We start from the raw sequence: 19,770 nt of genomic DNA, 5'->3' as shown, positions 1-19,770 counted from the left end.
CGGTGACTGTTTAGTCTGCCCATACCTGTTACCATCCCGCACGAACTCCGCTAAATAGCAGATCTTTCTTGAACAAGTTCTAACAGGGTTACTTGACAATGTTCCAGCAAATGTGAGACGCAACATTTGGTTTCAACATGATGGGCGCCTGCCCATTATGGAAGATGTGTTCGTGACCATTTGAACAGGCATTTTGGGCATCGATGGACTGGCCGTGGTGGACCCGTTGCCTGGCCCCCATGCTCACTGATTTATCGAGCCTTGCTTTCTTTCTGTGAGGGGGGGCCCTCAAATCTATCGTGTATGAATCGCCTGTGGAAACGGAAATGGATCTCGTGGCGAGACTCGTCTGCGCTGCTGCTGCTGCTGTCAAAGAAACTCCACGTGTGTTAGACCGTGTCCGCCAATCCATGCTGCGTCGGTGTCATGCATGCATCGCGTCTCATGGTGGAACCTTAGTGCATCTGTTGCAACATCATGAAATGCATCCATCTCGTACTCCATTGTTAATATTATATCAAATAAATGTTTGCCACTAATTACTGTCTTGTGCCTCTGATACTACTTTCCCGTGACGTTTCCAGTTATGGGTTCCTATGCAATTCACATTCCTTTAGATGTTACCTACCTCGCCTAAATGTTTGTACCAATATTTTTGAGACACCCTGTATATATATATATATATATATATATATATATATATTTTTTTTTTTTTTTTTTTTTTTTTTGTGCAAATAATAAATAGCACTTTAGAGTTATGTCCCATTCATATATTCTTGAAGTATTTACGTTTATGCTTAAATCAATTACATAGTATTGGCCACCGGAATGAGATGACCTTTCTATTAAAAAAAAAAAAAAAACATATGACATTAACATGTGTGAAAAAGCCAAAATAACTAATTAATGTAAGTTAACAAAGTCAGTCAGTGAAATTACAAGACATTAAAAGATAAATTTTAATAAAAATTTCTGTAATATAGACAAACATGCAAAATATGAGATGTTTTCTGATCTAATTATTTGGTATAGGACTGGTTTGTTCTATATCAAATAATTATTAATTATCAAATATAATTAATAATAATCATAATTAATCTGAACAGATAGTTAAAGTAACCTGAATTATCTGTTCATATAACTAACTGTATAACTATCTGTTCATATAAGAAAGAGAAAAAAATATATATTTACTGAATTTTAAAATTTAATACAGTAGCGCGTCGATAGTCCAAACTAATTGGGTCCTTGGGGGGATAGTGTGTGTGTGTGTGTGTGTGTGTGTGTGTGTGTGTGTGTGTGTGTGTGTGTGTGTGTGTGTGTGTGTGTGTTATGGAGGTTTAATGGCGCATAAGCTGCTGAGGCTATAGTGGGATAGTTTGTACTTCTGATTTATTCTGATTTTCGAATAGAAAATATTTCAAATGGAATATCAAAAATACTGTTCTGGAGACTACAAAAAAAAAAAAAAAAAAGTTTATTAAGTTTAGAAATAAAAACACTACCAAAAATAGCACAACTACACCAGGGGGAACTGGAAGACTTATTAATAAGCGATACTTGACTGTTCTGACTGTTGGGTAGAACTGTTCAGCATCTTTATTATTAGCCATATGGTGTAAGGAAGCCTGAGGCTTATGCTGCACCAGCCAAAAAAAATTCCCGAGTCACTCAGAGAGAGAGAGAGAGAGAGAGAGAGAGAGAGAGAGAGAGAGAGAGAGGAGAGAGAGAGAGAGAGAGAGAGAGGGGGGGGAAATCAGAAGTAGAAAGGAATCACCAAGAAAGAGAAGAATGATGATATCCAGCTCAGGACTCTGGGTGTGCCAAGCCCATACTCACCAGATGTGGGCCCCTGGGATCCAATGTTATTGCACATGCGTATAACATTGGATCCAATTAAATACTCCAAGTTCTACTTATGTATATTTATTCATAGGTAACAAAACAAATGGAACTTTCAGCCACAATAATACATATGTATAGGCCTTTAATGAAAATAATGTCATACAGCATTTAGTGTGTTGCTCATACCTAGCCCACATGGATAACACAGTTGATAGAGTCAATCCCCCGTGTGTAAAAGATCTGAGTTAGAGTCCTGTCGATAACAGGAGGAATTTTTATGGGCCTTTTTCACAACATGGCTGAGTTAGTCAGTCTTTCTCCCAGAAACTTGGATTTTTCATCCAGCAAACAGAAAATCGACCACAGAACACGCAATTTACAGACAGTAAACACTGAGCAATATGGCCTTAGGTGCTGATGCTCTGAGAACCCAACTACAACAACAACAAACAGCATCTTTGAGGGATGTGTCATTAGCTGTTCTCATAGTTTTTCGGTTTTTTTTTTTTTTTGCAACACCATCCGAATCAAGTTTCGATGCGAACGTTAATTTTTTCCTTGTTGTTTTTAATTTCAGTTAAAGGTCGACTTTCCAACCTCATAAAATCTTGCTAACAAAGACCCACTTTTCCCCCTTTGACAGTCTGTTTAAAATCTAAATCTTCGATTTAATTGTTAAAAATTTCTGCTTCCTTTTAAAAGACGAAGAAGAAGTCATAACTACAGTATGGTAAAATAAAACTTTGTAAATGTTGAGAATTCCTTCATTCCTATAGCTAAACTTTGTAAACTTTTTACTCCATATCTCACTTGCGCGTATCGTGTTAGTTGCAATTTCTGTGTGCCATGTTCTTTGTTATTGATTGACATCTTTTTTTACTGTTTTAGATTTTATAATCCCCCAAAAAAAAAAGTCAGTGAACAAAAATATCAGATTACAAAGTGTTATGTTTAGTTAGTACTGTATGTATATTATTAAGCTATGTACGCAAGTGTAAATTTATTTTTATTTTGCTAACCGGTGGATAATACTCTCCCACTTTTCACATATTTAATTTTGTTAATTGGTAAAAGGTAAAATAAAAGTATAAATTTGTGCTTTATATCTTAATTTTTATAGCCTGTGGATAATACTCCTCAGATGATTTTTGCTTACTATAATTGCCACTTAATAGAATCAAAATTCAATTTGCAAATGCAATCACAATAACCAGTGCTTACTGTAATTATTTTATGGCACCAACATAAAATAAATAAATGTTGCCTTGTTCAGATTACTGACTTTTGGATTTCTGACACTTTACTGTATTTTATAATTCTTCTGGTTTGGTCATCCAGTATTGTCTGTGTGACCAAAGCAAGAAGCACTGCTCCATATTACTACAGAAACTATTTATTCACAGTGCAGAAAAGCAAATCAAACCCAATTTTGGTTTGCCTTTCCTCTGTTTTTCTACATCGACAGGCTTCTCCTTTGTTTAACTGGGTTTGAATTCTAAGTAACTAGTTTTGAACTAAATTCATATTATGATTTTGAAACCATAAGTCACACTTAAGTCAAACAGCTGAAAACAAGCATAAATATTGTAACCTCAGTAAGTCCCTGATCCAATTTGTCTATATTGGAGGTAAGAACATTTCAATGCAATAAATTTAAATTACTATCACAGCTTACTTTTCAGGAAAGAGATGCCTCATCTTGATTAAGTTATTTCAAAGCAATTACAATAAATTATTATTACAATTATACAATTTTAGATGGCCTGTGTTGTATATGCCATTTTTAAGTATTTAGTATGCATATATAGTCAGATCTCTGTATAACAAAATTGATTGTTTGCTTTAAAAAATTAAATAAACTAAATTTAATTTTTTAAATTAAATTTAGATTAAATTTTTTAAAGATTGTTTGCTTTAAAAAATTAAATAAATTAAATAAATTTGTTATAAAGAAATATGACCTTTTCAACAATGAAAGATACTGTAATTCAACATTCAGAAAAATAGTAAAAGATGGAAAATAAATCAGAAATAAGCAGGAATGAATAAATTTTCTAATGTTTTAAAACAATTATTTATTAATACATACATATTAAGAAATGGCTACTTACGTGATGCACACAATATATTAGTACACTTTTAAGAATTATTTCATAAAATATTTGGCTATTTTTTTTGTTGTACAATGGATTTTACTGTACATCATTCATAAAAATGTTCGCATTTGTTTAAACATTCAAATATATTTTCTTCACACTGAAGACCTCGAAGCAAAGTTTCAAATACTGCCAACATTTCATGGTTGGAAGGTTTAATATTGCCCTCATTTACATCCAACTCATCGTCGATATTGTCACTAGTTCTTTGAATAGTCTCCAAAATGTTGGAGTCACTTGGATATTCAGCTACTATGACATCATTATCAACTCCTAAAAATTTGTCAAAAACAATTTCTCCAATGATTAAACCTCTCGACTGAAGTTCTTCCCAAGATTCTCAATATCTTGTAGTAGTTCATCCTTCTCATCACTGTTTTAATTGGTGTTTTAGCAAAACCTGCTTTTGTAAAACAATTCTTAATCATTGTTTCTGCCACACACTTTAGCCAACTCTAATATGCACATTTGCAAATCTAACAGAATCTATGGGTTGGTTGGTTGGTTTCTATTCTCAGTATAATTTTTTTCAATATGCACCTTCGGTACTTCTTTTCAAACTCTTGATAGTGCTTTGGTCCATTGGCTGCAGTTTAGAAGAGGTATTCAGAGGGAAGAAAACAAGCTTCACACTTATAAGTTTCAAAATTACTGAGTGAAGGCGGGCAGGGCAGTTGTCCACAATCAACACTATTTTTTTCTGTTTTTTTTCATCATCTTTCTATCGAAATTAAAAATCTACTGTTCAAAAATTTCACTTGTCATCCAAGCTTTTTTGTCGTAGTCCAACTCTAGGGACTTTACTCCTTTGAAACATCGGGATTGTTTACTTTTGCCTATTACCAAAAGCTTCAGTTTTTCATTACCAGCCATATTTGCACCAACCAAGTAACTGTAATTCTCTCCTTACTATTTTTACCACCTAAACATTTATCACCTTTAAGAAGTTAGTGTCTTTTTCGGCTCACATTTAAAAAATAAACCTGTTTCATCAACACTGAATGTCTTTGGGCTCTTAGTCCATAATTTTTTTCAAAACAGTTTCTATCCAATGGGTACAGTCTTCTTTCAGCAAAAATAACTTTTTCAAGTAAGCCATGGCACTTCTGGCTTGGAATGTTATTTTGCCCCAGAAAAGATGCATACTCCACAGCCGTTTCTTTTATTAATGGCCCCGATATCGGCATGTTTTGGTCTAGAATCAACTTCGCCCACTTAAAAATGGCTTCACCAATGTCTTCATACAGGCATAATTTCTCATGCTTCCGAGTGGGTCCCATTTCCTCAAAAAATGTGAGAATTGAAACAGTTTTTTAGTGAGAGTGTGGATGACTCATTTCTGTGAAACAACAGATGAATTTCCTGGATAAAGGAAAATTACTCTCTCCTAATTCTCTAATAGGGTGCTTACAGTAGACAACAGGTTGATCAGAGCCAATATCCATGTCAAGAATATAGCTTAATCTTTGCCAATGGCTGTTGACACATAGATTGCAATTGAGTAATGGGACTTCTCCATACAGTAGAGGCAGTTGTATAGGTTTTATGAGCACCACTAAATTGTGGAATGTTTTAGCTTTGTGCTCTTAAGAATTAAACCCTTTAGCTCTTAAAAGCTAAAGTAATTAATTCTTAATCCTTTTAGCACTTAATTTGTGCTTTCTACAGCATGTTCCATTGCCTAAATGTCAGAGATGTGAACAATGCATGCCCAGGTCTGTTTAAATCAGTTCAATATATGGAAATTTTGTTTCACGACAACTACTTTCAATGCAATGACCATGAAGAAATCAAAAAATTTCATTCAATAGAAAACTTCACCATATGGAAGTTCGTTAAAAAGAGGTCTGGCTGTATATATTTTAAGTATTCTTCATTTGGAAAGGCTTCCAAACCTTATGTTTTTGATCATTTGCTCAAAAAAACAAACTCCAACTTATAACCTTACGTCTATAGGAAAATCCACTGTAGTCTGTCATATCAGCTTGTATTACATTTTCCAGGAACATAATTATAATAATGTAAAGCCTCTCTGTATTTAACTGATTGAATACAGTAGAACCTTGATATCAACCATGCATTTGACTGTTGTGTGGGTGGGGCACCTCCCTCCCTCTCTCAATAATAATAATATATATATATATATATATATATAAATAACTAATATTAAGTTTAAAATCAAAACTAAAGCCATGATACTAGCTTTAGTTTTGATTTTAAATTTAATATTAGTTATATTTCGGGCATCATGTAGAGGATTATGCATTTTGCTGCCTCTGATGATTGCTTCATTTCTTAATTTTTTTACTACTGTTTTCAACTCTTCTTTCACTACATTTCTTAACTATTTCATTATTTAAATATATATATATATATATATATATATAGTCGGGTCTCCATAATATTCGCGGATTCGTGTTTTCATGTTAGCGATCGTGAAAAATTCATCATGCTAAAAATTTGGCTACTGCTTGCTGCATGCACCAAGTGAGTGACATCTGAATAGGATAGCTTGTGACCTTTGTGTGTGTCTACATTAGGCTACTTGTGCTTAAAATATTACTGTAATTATGTGCATACCCATGGGTTCTAAACAAAGTGCATCCAGTGATGGACAAAAGCCTAAAAGGGCCAAAGAAAATGATGACCGAATGAGAAAGTGTGGATTCTAGATAAATGTCAAGAAGGACTCACATACGTGGCTGTAGGCCACATGTTTGGTATCAACAAAAGTACCATATGATACATAAAGAAACAAGAAACTGAGATCTGAGAAGCACTGCAAAGTGGTGGAATTCTTACTGCTGAATACATGGCTTGTGTATGTGATAAAGTAATGTTAAAAATAGAGAATGCACTGTTCATTTGGATTGAAGACCAGAAAAAGAAAAACAACTTGCCTGCGAATATTGGTATGATTTCCGCTAAGGCCCTCTTTCTTTACAACAGAGTTAACCCCCTGTACCAACAGTACAGCGGAAACCAGCCTTTCACTGCCAGCAAAGGTTGGTTTCAGAAATTCAAGAGGTGTTATTCACTCCTTGATGTAAAGATTGTGGGCGAGTCTGCTTCAGCTGATCAAGTGGCTGCTAAGGCCTACCCTGCACAACCCAAGAAGCTCATCGAGGAGAAGGAATATAAACCTGAACAGGTTTTCAATGCCAACGAGACAGAATTATTCTGGAAAAAGATGCCTCAGCACACCTATATAGTCGTGGAAGAGAAGGCCCAGGATTCAAGGTAGAAGTCTCAACAACAGCCAACCCTGATTCTTTTCCAAGCCTCTGACACCCCTACTACTGAGGAGTACTGAATCCTGTGGTGAATACCCTGGTGCATCCTTGTTCTTAACTATGTAATAAAATTTTGATACAGTATTTTCAAAACTGTGGGTCTAAAATGTTACTGATTATTGTAAAACATAATTAAAATCTTTAAACACATTTAAACAATTTTCTGTTAATTGTAAATGGTTGCATAAGTGTTTAGGCATATGTAGAAAATATCTGGGGCTATTTGGGCACGAGTACAAATATTCGCGGAATTTCACATTTTAGCGCGAAGTGTTGACATATAACCCCAGTGAATATGGGGACTTGACTGTATATATAATTTTTTGTCATGACATTTTTTCTTAGAAGCTAGTGAATAGCTAAATGATGGCTTACTACAGAGCATTAAACAATAAATATTACAGTATTTATTTTTATTTACAAAATCAACATATCGTAGGACCACATGTGAACTTCTCATGTTGTTGGTTCACTATGATCTCAGTTGTCAAAGTGCCAATAAACAACAAAACAACCTTATGTTGTGTGCAATTGTTTTCATCAAAGAGGCAATCAAATGTCAGACTGTTTTACTGCTCCATATAGATCTTTTCATTATAAAAATTAACTCAAACTTAATGTGCCATTTTATATTTACAAACCAATATAAACAAAAACAGTTTCAACAAGTGAGGAAAAAACTAATGTCAGATCAGATCACTTCTTGAAAATCACGTTTTAAAAAAAAAACGTAAAATTAAGTTACACACAGATAAATTTATCTTATAGGTAAGTGTGTATATAGCATATGCATACAAATGGTGCATTTATTTTTAATGAAATTATTAATTTCTTTGATGATGTTATACATGTATTTTATAGAAATTATAAATTTCTTGTGATAAATTTCATTTTTTAATTAACCATGTTTTTTGGTAAGCCAACATCCCAGTCCCCATCATTTGGCACAAATAATCAAAATTACACTTTACTTCTGGTTTCCCAAACTGAATTCAAATGCATCTAATTTCTTAAGTTAAATTTTTGTTTTACTTCATCTAATGACATCAATCAGTGGTAGATTATTGGCGAATTTGTGACAACCAATGAAAAATGTGTACTAAATGGAGGGACAGGAGGATGAAAAAAAAAAAGTCACCTGATCCATGAAAATTCAGAACCAGTAAAACTTAATTAAGATATGAGAAAGAGCCAAAAGTGGTAAGATTCTTTGCTTAAATTGCAAAAGTTGACCAATTACTTAGTAATCAATTTATTAAAAAAATAAATAAGCAAAAAAACTTAAAACCTACCTAAATCTTCTTGGTTAGTGGTGAGAGGAATTTTAGAAACATCTTGTACAAAATTCAAATCAATACCGTCGACTACTCTTAGACTAGTCACATCTAAAAAAAAAAAAGCATGTATAATTTTAAAGGAATTTTAGTCTAAACACCAAAACAGCATGTTAAAAAGAATTTGTTATATACAGCACTTAAAATAATCCTTCAGTATAGCACATCAATTAAGACGTGTTATATTGAAATTAAGATGAGATTGAGATTATATTGAAATTAAGATGAGACTGAGATTATATTGGAATTAAGATGAGATTGAGATTATATTGAAATTAAGATGTCAATTAAAAAATATTACATTAAAAAAAAAAAATACTATATATATTTCCAGTGCAAATTAAAACCTGCTTCCATTTTGCACCAAGGAATTGTTATTCAAAGATGATTGAAACCAAAAAGAGAGTTCCGTGTCAATTCAGAGGAAGACAATGCACTGCACAATTCGATATATGACAATTTGAAGGTGATTCAGCGAATTTGTGCAAGAATCTGGACAGAAATGGGTCAAAACTACATACTTTTACATGCCATTCTGTAAACGTTAAATTTAATGAACAGTGTAGTTCTTGATATATTTGGCAGAATACACTATCTACTCTAACTCTGAATTTTAACGTGCATTCTATTTTTTATGGAATTGTATAAAAAACTGATTGCTGGATTGATTTCCAAAATATTCCAAAATGAGCATTTGCAACCTTTATACAACAGTTTTGGTAAACATGACGATTATGGCTGAAATGTTATCAGAAGCCCTCAGTTTGCTTCAGTTTATCATTTTAAATGGAAAACAAAATGAAAAGTTCACCAGGTGCAAACTAATATTTAGTTGAAATGCCTCTGGCCCTGATGACAGCAGCACACCGCTGAGGCATTGACATGATCAATTTCTGAAGACAATCAACTGATAGTTCCCGGTTCCAAACACGAATTATGGCTTCCTGAAGTTCACGAAGGGTCTTTGGTTTCCTTCTGGCAACTGCAGATTAACACACGATGCCAACAGTTCTCTATAGGATTCAAGTCCGGGCTGTTTCCTTGTTGTTACTCGTTAATATGCATGCATGCAAAAGGCCAGGAATCACAGTATTTCGACCTGTGAACACAACGGAAGTCAAAAAGCTTGGTTCCCTTAAGGAAGGAAAGTTTCATACATTATTTTCATCAGTTGTAATTCTAACCATTTTTTCACCTGTAACAAATGTAAACACATTACTGTCAAACCGCTAATGCAGAAATGAAGCTAAAGTAACTACAGACTTACTCTTTTTGCCCAGTGACAAGGAGCAGAGTCGTCCTGAAAGATGCAGTTACTTGGCAGGTTGAAATGATCTCTAATGGTTGGCAGCAATTTGCCTTCCAATATAGCAGGTATCCATTGGCATTTAAGGAACCTTTTACACTTACGGAACCTCTGCGATACGAAATGCACCCCCATAACATTTGGCTGGTAGGGAATTTCACTGTAGACACCATACAATCTGGATGGTATTCTTCACCACGTGTACGGCGACTTGTTTATCTCCCATCAGAGCCATGCAGGTTGAATTTTTTCTCCTCCGAGAAAATAACTGACTTCCACTGCTCCTTACACCAAATTAATTGGGCATTTATCATTTTTTGTGCAAGAGGGGCTTCTTCTTAGGACAACGGGCTACAACTCCATTTTTGAAGAGGCATTTTCTGACTGTTACTGCACTTGCTACCATTCCTGTATGTTCGTCCCATCTCTTTTCAGCTCAGACGAAGAAGCTTTATGGTTTTTAAGGAATAAGTGCTTCAAAACATGGTCCTGTTTTGGCGTAGAGACTCATTTGTGTCTGGTTCCTTTATTCCTATCAGCAGAACCAGTATTCTTGAGTTTGGAAAGAAAGCTACTCACTGTCGACTGATTACAAGACACTCTATAAGCAATATGATGGGAAGAACACCCTTCTTCAAGTGAAGCAATAATAGCACTCTTTCTTCATGGTGTCAACTGCACGTAACTCGCCATCCCGATGCAAGCAAGGAATGACTGCAACTCTTGCAGAGCGTGCTTATATAGCTGAAAGTAACAGCTGATGCAATATTACGTCATCACCTGCATGTGTAAATCTTATTTGATGCAATCTGTAAGAAATACTGCCATATACTTACGTTATTCAGACGACAATTACAATTTTAAAGGGTGATGCACTTTCTTTGAACACCAGTGTATATGGACACTTCAGTCTGTTTTCATGTATATGGTTAAAATTGAGATCTGTAGATTTATTTTGTATACTTCTTACATTCTGTAGATAATCTCACCATCTACATCTGTTATATCCAGCATAACAGATGTGGATGATGATGATGATTCATGATAGTACATATCACTTGTGGACTACCAGATTTCCACAAATTCTTCTTCACACTATGTTATTTCCTATTAGATTTTTGGCACTAGAATAAGACTTCTTTCTTCTAATGCTTTCTTGAACTACAGGTTGGTTTGCTTCTCGGTCTGCCCCTAGACCTACTGCCATTCAGTTTTGCTTTATATATCTATTTGGCTAGTCTCCCTTCCCCCATTCTTTTTACTTACCCATTTGATCTTTAAATTTGCTTCACTTTCCTTGAATATTTGTTATAAAGATTTTTTCTTATTTCCTCATTTTTCTCATGGTCTTGCAAGATAAATGTTCTAAATTCTTAGAATTATTGCAGTACAGTAAACCCCCCGCTATTCGCGATCGCCGATTTAATATAAAATGAAACCTAAAAAAAATGTGAATTTTAAAGCGCCGTGAATATTTTCTACCATAAAAAAACATGGGCGTGGCTAAAATTCTTTCCCGGTCAAAACAGCGCTCAGTGGGTGGGGGGAGAGGGGTGACAAAATCGTGAGCGTGGATGTTTCTCGCTAATCCTTGTTCAGTATGTGTTATGCGTTTGTCATGGAAGGTTTCATCGTTTGCTTTTAATTTATATGTTTATAAATTGAATAAATTTATCAATTTATAAATTGATATGCTTACAAAAATGATAAATCTGCCGTTTTGCAGTGTAAAACAGACTTTTTCGAGTGTGTTAACGGAAGAAAGTGACTTTATTGTGGACAAGTTCTTTCTAACCCCTACAAAAATATGGCTACGAATAAAAAGAGAAATGTGAAAATATCAAAGAAGGTGATGACATTAGCGAATAAAATTGAGTTATTAGACAAAATTTATAATGGTGAAAGTGTCTCCTCAGTGGCAAAACATTATAAAATCAATGAGTCAAAGGTATGATCAATCAAAAAATCGGAAGAAAAAATCCGCCGTAGTGTCCGTGAAAACGCGCTAATTGTTTCAAAAATTTGCTCTGTAACTCGTGATGTTAAATTAGAAAAAATGGAAAAAGCTTTAAATCTGTGGATAGAAGACAGAACTCAAAATAAAATTCCGTTAAGTTCACTCATCATTCGTGAAAGGGCAAAACTCCTTTATCAACACTTTAGCGAAACTCGTGATAGCAGTGGCGGGATGTTTTTTTTGCTAGCAAGCAAAGGTGCTGGTTTGAAAGATTTGTTTGAAATTTCTAATAAATATTACATTTAATATTAAATTGTTTCTTATTTTCATTTCGATGCCATATGCTTTCATTTCACTATGTACTGTCTATGTACATAGTCATATTATGAAGGTACATATAATACATACATAGACAAAATTTTAGACTAGTTTTTCTTATATATTTCATACTTTGGAACGGAACCCCTTTATTACTATTGGAGCCATAACTCAGTATTCGCGTTTTCGGTATTCGCGACATTTCTCAGGAACGTAACCCCAACGAATAGCGGGGGTTTACTGTATATGGGTGGCAATGATTTTGATTCAATTTTTAATATAAACATATATTTTATAGGACCAAAAATTAGTTACATGCATTGGAACTTTAAAAAGGATATTAATACCATCACACACACACACACACACCAAAAATAACCAGATGTCTGCATATTTCAAAAGAACCTTTTATTGATACAATATTTAATAAAGTGTCATGTCTGCCTATCTTCGGCCTTAATTCCACACATGGTATCCTTTTAGATAGACTACAAACCAATTTTCTATAACAAGAAAGACTTTTTTTTTCTCTTCCTCCAACTTAGTGGCCAACATGCTTGCAATTAGTAGCCGAGTTAGCAAAAGCATGCAAAATTTGGTCTGACGATGATAATCCTCCATTGAAGCTTTTGCATGCCCATTTCAACAAAGCAGGTTACTACAGGCTGTGCAATATGACATAGTAGACTGTTGTGCTGAGACAGAAGCGGACCATTTTCATATTGTGAACACAGTCTAGGAAGAGCAGAATTGTACAGAATGTCAATGTTGCATAACATTCATTGTTCCAAGAATGATGACCAATGATCCAAGCCTAAATAACAAGAAAGAACTCCCAAATGGTGACAGCAATCGTGCAAACTTCACAGTTGAGATGATGCACTCTGATAAATAACATTCTCCATGATTTATTCCCCATTAATCAAGGGTGATTCAGTTATTCTGCAATGGCACAAACAAACTGATTGCTATTAAGGCATCTTTATGATGGATTCCCATTTGCTAAGTCCAATGCCTCAATCCATCTATTATATTTCACTGGTCTTATTTCTAGCATGAATGCAGTTCTTTTTATATCTATTCCTGGTGGATGAATCCCATCCACCAGTGCAGTGTCACCACTTGGCTTATTGGAGGCCTATAGTGGTGAAACATGTTTAGTCTCCAGAGAAAAGTTTCCAGCATCCCCTTCAACCCATGCATGGTACTAAGTACTATTTCTGGTTTACAGATGGCAGGTATAGTTCATTTTTTTTTTTTTTTTTTTTTTTTCAATCTTCGCAGTGCAGGTTTAAGAAGGAACACATTTACTTGGAAAAAGTTGGATTAGCATATTTACAAATTTTACATGCTTTGTTGAAACATCCAAATTCCATTTTGATTGTGAAGATCTGGATGAAATTCTGGTTAGAACAGGAATATTTTTTGCACAGAAGGTGCAGGAATGCAAGAAAAGATCAGAATTTAAAAAATATATATATTTCTGACTACCATATCAAGAAAAAAATGAGACTCGCCAGAGCCATTAATGTAGTTGGGGAAGGACATTATGTGGTTGTTTTCCATTAAGATTATTACTATATTTAATACCACTCATACCACGTAAAATTAATTTCACGTGCTTAACAAACTATATTAATTTCATGTAGTATATGAGTGCTATTAAATATAGTAATAATCTTAAGATCTATTAATGCTAAATGAAGGAGCAGAAAACACTCTTCCTAAGTTATAATCTCTATGTAGTATATAGTGGCAGACAAAAAAATTGCATCACCTTAAAAAAAGTAACATTTATAGTGAAACGTATAAGATATTTTATGATTACAATCATTTTGTTTGTCGCAAAGCAAAGGTATTGCATCAGACAATGCTTCTGTAACATCGGATAGTAATTTCAAGGTATTGCATCAGAGTTTCTATAAATACAGCATTGGAAGGGTATACATGCTCATTATTATCCTGTTTTGCAGAGGTGTAAGCATGGCTCCATATGTTCAGCTGACACCAAGAAAAAAAAAGTGTAGCCATTGCTGTGTCCCAGGAAGGGTTTTCTACATATGCTGATAAAATAGGCTGCCACCAGTCAACAGCATCCCAGGTGCTGAAATTAAAGTGTGAAACTGGTGATGTGAAGAGAAGACCTGGATCAGGCCGTAAGACAGTGACTATGCCTTCCCAAAATCGATATTTGAAATGGCTATGCCTTCGTAATCGCCATGCTAGTGCTCCTGATCTAAAACTGGACTTTGAGATGGCATTGAAACAAGTGCACAAACTATCTAAAGACGGCTTTCGGAATGTGGTCTGCATTGCTCGGGCTAAAACGCATGTTTTATGGACTAAAGAGCAATGGGACACCATCTTTTCTGACGAATCGAAATTCAACCTGCATGGCTTGGATGGGAAGTGATAAATCAGAAGGCGAAAATACTAACTGCATAACACCTACTATAAAGTTCCCGCTGGTCAGATGATCTGGGGATGCATAACAAGCAAAGGAATGGGATGAATTAAGTTTATTAGTGGAACGGTGAATGCAGAAACCTACACTGCTATCTTGGAGTGCCTGAAACCCATTATTAGGGATAACCACACAGACATCCAAGACTGCATTTTTCAACAGGACTCAGCACCTTGCCACACAGCAAAATTGGTAAGCTTTATGCTATTTAGATTTAATGATGAGTGTCTTTTTGTCTCACAAGGCTTAAAACATACTTACACCAATGTTTTCCCTTGGTTTTCTTCCTTAAGGTGCAGTCATACCTCAGAAATGCTGGCATTACACTGTAATGCCAGCATTTCTGAGGTATAGCCCGGCAACAGTAAGATTCTGCTGCAGGAGAGCATTGTGAGGGTGTGGTACCATGAAATTGGGCAATCGTATATCCAGAAGTTGATTAACTCTATGCCAGATGGTTGCAAGGCTGTAATTGCAGCTCGAGAAGGAACAACAAAATATTCAGGACTTATTTTGCTGATTTACAGTACATAATACTATTATGTTAACTTGTCATTTCAGTTTGTTCATGTAAATGCATTAAAATGTATGTTTGTTTCTCATGATTTCTCATATTTCCATTAATTATGCATTTTACCCTTTGGGAAGATATTTATGGCAATTAGGTATATCAGGTGGAGTCTTTTTATTGGATTTCATTCACAGAGATATATATCCCATCTAATGAATGCATTTTGAACATTTCTGCAACCCACAATGCAACTCAAAACACATTTTTTTGCAAAATTTACAAGTGATGCAGTTTTTTTTGTCCACCACTGTATGTGTGTTATGTTTTTGAGGAGCATCATTTAAGAATTCACCACCCTTAATACTGATTCGTTTTGCTAGTTAGTATTAAAAAACAAAAACAAAATAGATTAAAATCAAAATCAAGCAAATGGGACAAGTAACTTTTAAAGAGAAGAGCCTCATTGTCAACTTACTGAAGCCAGATTACAGCAAGCCAACAGCAGGTCAACCATAGTACAAAAAGATAGCCTTGCACATGAGGTACAGATACCTGGCTGCCTACTACATTGGTAGAGTAGTTAATAAAAATACTTGGTCCTTGATCCTTTTTAATAGTCCTTTATGCTGGTCACAGACATTCTCTCAGGTATGATTAACTAGGGCTTTCTAAACGTCTAAAATGCTGATATTCAGGTGATAATTGAGTTAATTGGACCGAATTTCAGTGAAATCCGGTCATTCAGCAACAACCAAATCGTCTGCTTGCAACTTCACAATGGTGGGACTGTTAGTAATCCTGAGTATTTCCTCCCAAGTGTGAGCCAACATAAGCAGGGAAATACCACCGAAAGAAAAAAAGCACAGAAATACCACCCCTCTGTGTCATCAGGCAATACTAGGTGGTAGATTACTCTCATTAACTGGCACAATATTATCACTCTGCTTACTGTAGGCTTGAATTGGTGAAACCCATGTTTGGTCTCCAGAGCAAAACCATGGCACCCTCCATCTCTTCTATCATGCAGTATGACTGATGTCTTTTGAGGATATGATGTGAATCACGGAAAGACCCAACTTCCTTTCATTGTGAGGGTACAGCTCTAAAACAGTGTTTGTAGGCTGGCCGCTAGATAGTCCATTGGACTTAACCTATTTGTAATTCTGTAGGAGGCATCTGGATCAGCTAGTGTATAATCTTGCTCCCTACACTCACAAATAGTGCACGTAGGAGAGGGGGGACATTGTCAAGATGTTATGTCAAGCAACTGGGTATACACCATATCCAAAAGTTTTATCAATTCATAGATACCCCATCTACTTTTACTTTTTCTACTGAGTAAGTCATGAATAGTCAAACTAATACAACGAACTTATCTGCAAAAAGATGTAAACCTCCCCAAACCCTCCTCATTAATTTCACAAATATCAGTTCCAATCTCAATGATGTCCATTTCCACTTCAGAATTTGACTCAACTACTGCTCATCTTAGTTGTCCTAATAGATGGACAACTAATTCCATCTATTAGGACTCAAACCAATAAAAATCGATTTGTAGTCTATCAAAAACGATACCGTGTGCATGTTTCAAAGACAGTAATTTGAAATCTCCTTTTTCTGATCATCATTGGTTTAAAATCTTTCTATCTCATTCTGTAAATTTCATCTACTACATCTATCATTTTCCCAACACCAATAATCATTTGGAACTCTGACTTCTCTTCTCTGAAATACTGTTTTCTCCAGTCCAACTTTCCTAACAGAGGTAATTTTCCTTGGTGATTTTAGCATTCCAAATGGCTTCGGTTTTCTAGTCATATGGACCCACTGAAAGGAATGCAGAGGCTTTTGCAATTACTAATGATCCCACACAGATTATTCATTAAACTGCCAGAATACCAGGCAATCCTTATCACACACCTAACACACTGGACCCTTTTCTCATAAACAACCCTTCAAACTATATGGCCGAGGTGAGTGGTCCTCTAGGCACCCCAGATCACAACTTGGTGGACTCTTCTCCAATGGAGCCTTTCCATCAGGGCCATTCTCAGCCTCATGTTGTTTGGCATTACAAGAATGCAAAACGAGATGATCTGCAAGATTTCTATTCTCTTCCTTGGTTGGATTACTGTTTTAAATCTTCTGATGTCAGTGACTCAGACCATGTCAGTGAAATTATTCTTGTAGAGGTGAAATCCTTTATTCCACATTCCATTTTAAAATCTTGTCCTTTAACTAAAAATTGGTTTTCTTTATATAAAAGTGCTAAGGCTGTTCACGAATGCTGCATATCCCAACTGGCTGCATACAAATTTCCAGGTTTGTTTTCTGCCTACACTAAAGTTCACTACTACTGTAAAACAGTTATTAATCAATCCACTCTAGATTTTGAATATAATAATAAAAATTGCCATAATAATAAAAGGCTAAGAATATAAAACTTGCTTCTTGTCTAAATGGTAGCTGAATGTTTAGATCTCTTGCCAAAGATACTCCCACCTCTGCTAAAATTGTATTCCTAAGCCTGACTTACTACCATCCTACTTTTTTTCTACCTCCTATATTTTCAAATAATGATAAAGGATATGAGAAGAATTTTGAACAATCTTTATGCCAAGAAAGCTACTAGGTCCTGATAGTATTTCTCCAATTGTTCTCAAAATCTGTACTCCTCAATTTGATCCTATTCTTTGCCTTTTTAACACCTTATTTCACTGGTAATTTTTCTTTTGCTTGAAAATGTGCTTATATCCACCCAGTTCCTGTTTATCAGCAGTGATTATTCATGTATAAAGAAAAATGCAGATAAAGGAACCACTAGGTGGCAGTGATCACAGTGCATTGATGTGGGATTTACTTAAGAATATAATTACCATCAGGGTTAAAGGAAAGGGTTTTTGCTTCCGTCAAGGTGACTACAGTGGTCTCAGACAGTTTTTAAATTCTATACAGTGAGACCAACTAATGATGCTACCAACAGCAAATTCTAAGTGAGAAGCATTCAAGGAACTAATCATGGAAGCTACTAGGCTTTTCATACCGATTAAGAAATACTGTTCAAAGTTTAGGCCTAAATGGATGTCAGATGAACAATGGGACTTGTGGAAGAGAAGAAAAATGCATAGGATGCATATAAATTATCAGGTGAAAGAGAAGCCTATGGCAGATATAAGCTAGTCTGTAATCAAGTCACAAAGGAGGTTAAGCAAGCAAAGGAAGATAACAAAAAATCTTTGGCAAAGGCTGCTAAGAAAAACAGCAAGGACTTTTAGCATTAGCAGAGGCATATGATTCAAGAAAGAAAGCTTATGCAGCATCAGCCAAAAAAAAAAAAAAAAACCACTTCCATTTCACTCCTCTGTTCGTTCGAAATACCTGTTCAGCTGAGCCTTAAATTTATTTAGGCTATCAACTTCCACAACAAGGGATGGAAGTCTGTTCCACCAACCAACTACCCACTGTCTAAAGGCAAATTTCCGCACATCTATCCTACATCTGTCTTTCCTCAATCTGAATTTATGCCCTCTCAGGTGATTATTCTGAACAAGAGGAAGAATCCCATCGGCATTGAGCATGCTCAAACTATTCAAGGCTTTATACACCTCTATCAGATCACCTCGCCGGTGCCTAGTCTCCAGACACTGTAATTTGCAAAACTTAAGCCTTTCTTTATAAGAGCAACCCTTTGTTCCATTCACTAATCTTGTTGCCCTTCTCTGTACTCGTTCCAGCAGTTCTACATCCTTCTTGAAATGAGGCCTCCAGACCTATATACAGTACTCAAGATGTGGCCTGACCATTGCCTAAGACAAGGGAATAATCACCTCCTTATCCCTGCTAGGAAAATTCCTGTATATCATTGACAAGACACCATGAGCTACTCTTGCACCCGTCTGCACTGTCAGAGAACTTCATATCTGCCTGCACAATTACCACCAGGTCCTTTTCATTCTCTACCACTGTCAGTGTAGTATCACAGAAGTGATACGTTGCTCTGGGGTTGCTGTTTCCCATATGTAGCACTTTACATTTGTCAATGTTAAACTTCATTTGCCACCTCTCAGCCCATCTGCTCAACCTTTCCAGATCCTGTTGCAGCAGCATAGCGTCAGTAGTGTCCTTAACAACCCTGCCAACCTTTGTATCGTCTGCAAACTTGGACAGTCTGAGGAAGAGGGTTGCCTGTGCGGACGTGCCTTTCTGCCGCTCTTGGAACAGAGAAGTTTTTTCTGATTTATTTTCTGCTTTATTAGTTTAAATTGACATATTAATTATTTTCTAGAGTAGCTTTATATTCCTATTTACGGTACTTAAGTTTAAAGTAACTTAGATAGAGATTTTGTAGGTATTACTTAGTATCGGAAAGGGTATCAAATCCACGTGTTTACCGATCGTAAATAGTCGCCATTGCTACGCGAAAATTAATCAGTAAAATCTATTAATCTTGTCGAACTTCATTGGCAATTAAATTGTACTTTTAACTATACATATAACCACTTAGGTTACGTAATATAAATAATTAGTAAAAATAAATAATTAATACATAACTTGATACGGAAGTTATATAAAAGGATTTCGTAGAT

General features: G+C 35.3%; 1 protein-coding gene across 1 annotated transcript in view; it reads right to left on the bottom strand.

The window, feature by feature from the left end:
• The window catches only part of LOC150089818 (poly(A) RNA polymerase, mitochondrial-like), a 114,559-nt gene that overhangs the window by 13,407 nt on the left and 81,382 nt on the right, over nucleotides 1–19,770 (bottom strand). Inside the window, exon 7 of the mRNA XM_090368838.1 lies at nucleotides 8,587–8,679. Coding sequence (XP_090224964.1) covers nucleotides 8,587–8,679 — 93 coding nt within the window. The remainder of the gene's footprint in view (nucleotides 1–8,586; nucleotides 8,680–19,770) is intronic.

The sequence above is a fragment of the Mastigoproctus giganteus genome, chromosome 2 (assembly GCF_048544385.1).
Source record: "Mastigoproctus giganteus isolate SK-2022 chromosome 2, ASM4854438v1, whole genome shotgun sequence".
Taxonomy (NCBI): domain Eukaryota; kingdom Metazoa; phylum Arthropoda; class Arachnida; order Uropygi; family Thelyphonidae; genus Mastigoproctus; species Mastigoproctus giganteus.
Note: the sequence above shows the minus strand (reverse complement) of the source record. Positions and strands in the feature narration are given on the sequence as shown.